We start from the raw sequence: 7291 nt of genomic DNA on the forward strand, positions 1-7291 counted from the left end.
CTCACTCTTTGCAATAAAGCTGTTACCCATCGCGACGAAGCTTTTGGAAGTGAGGCATTTCGAATACTATGGACTTCGGATAAGGCAGGTGTTTTTTGTCGGATTATGAGGGTCCATTGTGATGATAGTCTTGTTTTGTATTTTAAGCAAATTCCCTGCATGTCCACTGAAACAATGCATAAACAAAGCTTGACAGAGTCAAAAGGTAGCAAAAACAAAGTAAAGGGTAATCACAGGGTTGAGCAACAACTTTTATATGTAGCCATTCTGAACACACTGCAAGCAATCACATTTTTAAAAAATTATGCGCCACCTTTCACAATAGCTGGAGTGGAAAGTAGACGTGTTAGCGAAGTAAGCTGCTCAAAGAATTGTTCCTTGTGTTTTGTTTTGTTTTTTAATGCAATTTCATGATACATACAAACATATTCAGAGTAGGCTAGCAAAAGAAAGAAATAAGTACTATTGCAAATTTCTCTTGGAAGCGCCGTCAATATAAGTCGGATATATTCCAAAGCTTCAGTAGTTACTTGATTCGTGTGTTTTCTGCTGCCACTAAATGCACGTATAATGACTTAGCTTGCAGTGTTTCAGCTTTCAGCGTAGTTTCCTATCCCAGAGTGATGTGTATAGTTATGTTGCTAAACTCAAAAACTTCATGTGCAGTTGATAATGTTCCAAATGTATATTGTGGCAGTATGCCAAGTCACTTCGAAAATCTCTTTTATTCACAATTTGTGCATCTCTCTTGTTAGAAAAACTACCTAGTGGCTGGAGGACAGCTTTTCATTTCATATATTTTACCTTCAGGGCTTTTGAGCATTACAGAGGGCATGGGCTTGTGAGCCACACAACATGAATGTACATAAATGTGGTCAAGTGATTCTCTACTAAACAATACAGTGCAAGAAAAAATACACACAGTAAGATAGAGGGGTGCCAGTATTTAAGAAGCAAGATTATTTTCTATTACAGTGGTGGAACAGCCATTTCACCTTTTGGCATAGATCTTGGCATGGGCAAAGAGCTTACTTGGTACCAATAAGGCACTTCTTGTGCAGTGTCGAATGAATATGTATATACCAATGGCTTCAATATTAACTGAGATAGTCAAGAAATATAGCAGAGTCATCACTATAAGTAGGCAGCACTAGGAATAAAAATTACCAGGTTAGTTTTAATAATTTTTAATAGAATGCCTTTACCTGTGTGCATATCGCGGTATAAAGCTGCTTATACTATTTCAACTTGCAAAATGTGTTTGCATATTCACCATGCCTGCAGCAAGTAAACAAAACAACAACATAGCAAGATAAAACAAAACAAGATTGCAAAAGAAAAGGATGTGTAAAGAAGACCGTGCCCAAGGTACATGCATGATTAAAACGAAGTTACAGCAAAGATGTTCCAGATGTCTCTTTACTTTCAATCTGCAGCGATCTCTTCTGCATAACTATGCATTAAGTCATGTGAAAGCTGTTTAAATTTGAACCACGGGATCTGCTCTTTCAATCGTGCAGGTTTGCAAGAAAAAGGTCCCCACTAATAGCAAAAGTTTTGGCAAGAGGTTTCTAACCTCCCTGTCTTTTTTCTCCTCTTCGTCCTAGCCAGGAGGTTGAGTATGCGCATTACAAGATTGTTTCCCCAAAGCGGCATCATTAAAAGGACACTAAAGCGAAACAATAAATCAGTTTAGACTAATGAAGCATTGCTTGGGAACCCTGCAGGCAGTCGTTTCAAAAAAATAGTTTGATTATTAGATGAGAAAATGAAGGTCCAAGTATCAGTATTTGAATTTCGCGCCGGAACCCTAGTGCCGGTACGTCAGCGTGACGTCAGGGATTCCAAAGTATGTTTTCGCATTTGGGCCGCGTTGGCTGAATTAAGGTTCCCGAAACTTGCCATGTTTAATATTTGGTTCCTTTAGAACACAATGTAGTCAATCCGTACCGCTATATACATTTAGTAGGCCCTAGAAGATGCCATCAAAATCCAAGACGTCACAGCCCCAAGGTGTGGGAACTTAAGTAGGCGTCGCCACCCGTATTTCGTTCTTGCGCTTTTTCTGGCTTACCAAACGTCTTATCGTTGTAAGAGTGGTGTTTTTGGTGTTGTAGAACGGTAATTTACTGATGCAGAAGAAATCATCTTTCACTTTAGTGTCCCTTTAACAACTGTGCTAAACAGTGAGCAACCGAACATTATCCGAAGCTGCCTTTTGATCTGACAGCCTCTTTGGATGAGTTCTGCACCACAGTAGTACGAGGAACACAGAAATACACCACAAACGGCACAAACAAGACCACACAGTGGAAGAACATTGGAACCTCCACCAGAGGGAAACGCAACAAAAGACCATAAACAGTGAACAATGAACCGATGGCATCGGCAATATTTGTGGTTATGGACACTTGGATCACCTCCAAGGTGATGATATCATGCTTTACATTTTGGTTTTACTAGCAAAGTAGCTATTAGTATATGCTTCTTTGTCATAGGCGTGGCACCATTTTCCGTTAAAATGCCATTTTGGAGCGGGATGGTGCAAAGGCTCTGCTCTAGACTCAATTTGGCCCAATTGTTTCCCCCCTGCTGTTACACAGATATAGGTCAATTTCATCACCATCTTCATTTAAGCCGATAAAGAAAGCTGAACTAGTAGAAAACACTAGGGCCGCCCTCCAGCCCTATTGCCAAGTTGTTCTTGCCGCCATGCATGTTTTTTCTTTTTTTTCACTTTTTGCAAAGGTCATTTTGCCAGAATCCCAACTATGATTGTGCTATCGCTCTTGTACTAGACATGCTAACTGTATCAGGAACTCTATGAATGTTGTCACCAATTTAATGATGAGACAGGCATGTCCATTAAATTGGATGTGTGACATAAACAGTCGCATGTGGCAGAGAGTGGCGACCAATGAGATTGTAGCACAGACGTTGGCTTCCGTCAGTTGCCCCAGTCAAGCTCATAAGGACATGTCGCCTCGCGGGCTGTGTCAGGCGTGGTCTGCGGCGTTTGCCTGCTCTTGAATGCATGGAGTGTGCTGTGATGAACACACAGCAGCGTTTAGTGCTGCATTTTCCGCCATGTAAGATTAATCACAAAAGCTTGCCCGGCCTTAAGAAGTAAGACAGGAGAAGACAGGGCTTCTAGGCTAGGCTGTTTGGTTGTGCTGCTCGCCCTCTAAAGTGCATTGTCAGTAACGGAGATTAGGTGTGTTTACACGAGCCGTCAATGTTCATCCCACCTGCTCATCACAATCGGATTCCAGGTATCCATCTCCTGATGACAGGCAGCCAGAAAGTGGATGGTCATCAGACTCATTTAAGCATTCTTGAGCACTGCGATCGAAGAATGTGGACATGTCAACCTGAAAAAAGAGAGTGTCAACAATTTTGCAGACCGCATTACATGAATTCACCAATTACTCATGCAGTGAACGTGCTTTCAAAGGCAGTTTGGAAAATCAAAGGAAGAGATGTGAATGAGATAATTAAAGTACACATCTTTTTATTATAATTTCTTCATATGCGGTATCACTAAATGACAATAAACACAAACCAATTAAATTTCTTTTTTTGACACTTGTACAGTGCACTAACCACAAACCTTTCAATATTGATGTCAGAGAACACCGCTTACTGTCTCCTATAAAGTGAAATAGTTAAGTGGCCATAGAGAGACAATATGTGGAGAACACCTACGGCACTTGCTTACTTTCCACTGCAGTCAGCTAATGAAGAGTGGTGCCTAACGTTTAAGCTACATTTCTATTCAGTGAAAAAATCTTCATGCTACAATAGCACATTTCTGCCAGTAAATGATGGATGTCTACCACTCTTTGTTTTTACACATCAATATATACACTCGTGATCAAAAGTATGTGGACCAGAGTTCTGCAAAGACACCAAATTTCCTTGATACCTTTGCTTGTAACCTGAACCGGATATTGTGTGCAATGGCAAACATCGCCGTGCATTCGTCAGATTCAGGTTGTCAGTCTGAATTTCCAAGAAATTCGTTTCGATTTTTCACACTACCTCTGGTCTGCATAATACTATTTATTACGCGCGTATCGTGTACATACCTTGTGGCTATAGTGAGAGCACACACACATAATTGGGGTGTCACACGCGCACTTTTGATCACTATCAAGCCCGATCGCGATTGGCTTCTTTACGCAAGCTGCGGGAGGGAGACAACCACCGCCGAGAATTTCCGCCCGGATCGGGCTCGATCCCGATCGAAAGCGGCCGTGTGACACCAGTATTTGTCAAAATGTGAGCTCGGTACTTGCATGGCCTTGGACTTTCTCGGTGGGAGCTCCCTCCGGAGGCTCCGAACTCAGCAGCTCCTGGATCTTGGCTTCGAGGGTGTTCGGGTCGGCGCCTCGCAGAGTGGTTAGTTTCGCCTTGGCCCGGAAGAAAACGAACGTCGGCACAGCGCTCACGCCCTGAGCAGCAGCGATTTCTTGACATTGGTCAATGTCCACTTTCAGGAACACTGCCTGCGTGTACTTGTTGCTTAGGGACTCGAACACGGGCGCCATCCTCTGACAGGGTCCACACCTGCAATGCAGCGTTGAAACAGTGCAACTAAATATTGCAAGATCGATGTGACGAGGTTCCCTTAATAGCCTGCTCGTTTAATTTGGTAGTCAGAAGGTGTGTCAGCTCGAAATTCGACCACCACGACGACTTGTCGTCGCAACTGCCGCGAATGCCACCAGCACAAAATCGGCTAAGCGTACGACGGTTCCACAAAAGTAATCACAAAGTGGGAAGCATAGTTCGACTACCGGCTCAAAAATTACCACAGCACAGAGAACAGGCTCACTCTCCGCTCACGAGATAAGTGATTTTCATACGGCATGCAATGACAAAACTGACTCAGCAAACACACCCTAAAGAAAAGTCCATGCCCTGGGAAAAAAATTGACTACGCCAAGACGCGTTAATGGCATTCAAGCGTATTATACAATGTAGAACAAGTGACTTTCGCACACATTGATATTAATTTTGTAGCGCGACGGCGCGCCAATGATGTCAGCACCTTTGGACACAGTGGTGTGGCGTCCATGCAGCGATACAATTAGTTGCTTACCAACTCGCCGTAAAATCCACTATGACAAGACTAGCTCCAGAATTCGATAGTTCCGCTTGAAAACGAGCATCATCGGTTACTAGTTTTACAGGCATCTCTTCTTTAAAGAAGCGATATTTGCGGAAAACAGCACGTTAGGAACGTCGATACAACCGGCGGACAGAACGTTTTGTAGAACGCGGCGCCACGACGGTCACAGAAGAAACTACTCCCGAGCAAAAATACAAAAATTGGTTTCGGTTTTGGTTCTAACAAGTACATCAGCTGCTTCATCAATCTACTGAACTTTATTTGCAGTCTTAGTTTTTCGTATGTGAAATTTGCAGCTTGCACAGATGAGTTGTTCCAGCTTTTACATTTTAGCTTGCTGCAAGTGGATATTTTACCCCCTGACACTTTCACCTGGTCGCGATCATCATAGACGATGCAACGAAGCATCGTACCATCAAACTGCGCTTGATCTACAATTACATTCTTGACAGGGGTGCCGCATGGCAGAACGACAAAGAGACGATTAAATCAACAAGCTTTTATTCAGCACCGGGAACGCACCCAGAAAGGGCAGATGGCTTTCCACGGCCGACATTAAAGCACGTGCTCGCGTTCACGTTAACCCACAACGCCAAGGTAACAAAGAAAAAATGAAAAGCCCCCGGGCTTGCTTGACTTTTCCCAGTCCATGGAAGTCACCTGGGCTTACAGTTTCACTTCTTTGAAGCTGCGATGGAGCCTCAGGCGCACGCCGATCCATAGCCCTGGTCGGTCAGCTTGATCTTGGCGCACTTGTCTCGCGACACCGACGAAGATGAGAGAAAAAAAAAAAAAAGAAGAAAGGCAGACTTGGGAGGGGAGTCGAAGGCTCGGACCGGCTCGACCGCTCTCGCAGGAAGAGCTCCTGCCGCGTCATTCTTCGTTTTCCTCCGTCTTCTTCGGCTCGATGTCGTACTCTTTGAGCAGGTCAGCAAACATGGCCCGCTGCTTGTCTCTGGTGGCCTCGAAAACATTCTCGTACTTTCCCTTGGCCAGAAGCACCACGTTCCTCAGGTCATCCGGGGACATGATCTTCTCGAGCTTCTCGTGGAGACGTTCCAAGAGACGCGACACCTGTACCTTTCGCAGGCGGTTGTAGTCCAGGTCGGCCAGCATGAGCCGGTAGCTGCACTCGTCCAAGATGCGCACCACGTGCCGGGTGTTCTTGATGTCGCGGCACTCGACGCGGTAGGCCCGCGGCACGACCCGCATGGCGCGGCAACGCATCAGGAACGCTGCGTTGTTGGCGTACGAGGCAAGGTCGAACATGGAGCGGAAATAGCGGTTCACCAGCTCCATGGGGCGGCGACCGTAGGTCTTTCGCAGGTGCCGCTTCAGTGACGACGGGCTCGAGTGCGATTGCTGCTGCTGCTTGGCCGACGATGTCTCGCTCATCTCGGTCTTGTCGAGCGCGCTCGTCTCCAGAGTGTCGCCGGCCGCCTTGTTCGACTCCTCGGGCATCGTAGCTGCTCACGCTCGCTGCTAGGGGCGGTTCCCGAATTCCGAACGGAGACCGCACGAGCCAGTGCCGTTCAAGGGGCTGTGCGGGCTGAGCGTGCTGCGCTTGCTGCACCTGCCACGAGAGGCACTGCTACTGGCGCTGCGACTGGCCCAAGAAAGGGATTTTTTTACGGCTCTGGGTTCGCCACGTGCAATGGTTAAGTTGCACGAAGGCGTTCTCACGTGCGGCAGAGACACGCTGGAATTATTTTGGTTGAAGCATTGGCGATTTTCAGAGCAGAACGCGACGATGCATTTTTGTGACAGATAGACTTATTCTCGCAAACGATTGTATAGTTGGAAGCGCTCGCTAGTGAGGGCTTGTCGCGGCCGCGTTTTCTGCATTGTAACAATGTTGTAACAGTAAGCAAAGTCCCCTCTCGTCATCGGCGTCTGGGCCGGTATATAATATTCCTTTTTACATTCTTGTATTTAAGGCACTTTCGATAGAAAACGTTTACTCAACGCTGTACAGCAGCACAATGCTTGTGCTCTTCTTTGGCCAGCGGACTGGCAACAAAGGAGCACGAAGTAGACGAAGGCAACGCTGGTTTAACAATTAAATTCAACGTGCAAGAACAAAGAAGAAAAGAAAGTGCGTTTAGAAAAGTTAGGACAGGTGAAATTTTCTTTTCTTGGATGGTTGGCTGCGTGCAT

General features: G+C 45.5%; 2 protein-coding genes across 3 annotated transcripts in view; both read right to left on the reverse strand.

The window, feature by feature from the left end:
* The window catches only part of Txl (Thioredoxin-like), a 48680-nt gene extending 43393 nt beyond the window's left edge, over positions 1 to 5287 (reverse strand). The window contains exons 1-3 of one of the 2 annotated variants that reach the window (XM_050178259.2): positions 5105 to 5287; positions 4299 to 4569; positions 3249 to 3371 (exon numbers count right to left, since the gene is read on the reverse strand). In XM_050178259.2, coding sequence (XP_050034216.1) covers positions 3249 to 3371; positions 4299 to 4569; positions 5105 to 5199 — 489 coding nt within the window. In that variant the 5' untranslated portion in view covers positions 5200 to 5287. Of the gene's footprint in view, positions 1 to 3248; positions 3372 to 4298; positions 4570 to 4903; positions 4991 to 5104 lie in introns of those variants that run through there. The other variant, XM_055070866.2, reaches the window with a different exon arrangement.
* Positions 5288 to 5618: 331 nt separating this feature from the next.
* Positions 5619 to 6730, reverse strand: LOC126530930 (uncharacterized). The gene has a single exon (XM_050178260.3). It carries the CDS (start codon positions 6593 to 6595, stop codon positions 6008 to 6010), a length of 588 nt encoding a protein of 195 aa, XP_050034217.1. The 5' UTR covers positions 6596 to 6730; the 3' UTR covers positions 5619 to 6007.
* Positions 6731 to 7291: the final 561 nt, after the last annotated feature.

Source organism: Dermacentor andersoni, chromosome 5 (assembly GCF_023375885.2).
Source record: "Dermacentor andersoni chromosome 5, qqDerAnde1_hic_scaffold, whole genome shotgun sequence".
Taxonomy (NCBI): domain Eukaryota; kingdom Metazoa; phylum Arthropoda; class Arachnida; order Ixodida; family Ixodidae; genus Dermacentor; species Dermacentor andersoni.

Coding starts and splice junctions, on each gene's coding strand:
- LOC126530930 (XM_050178260.3), bottom strand. CDS start 6,595: ATGCCCGAGGAGTCGAACAAGGCGGCCGGCGACACTCTGGAGACGAGC.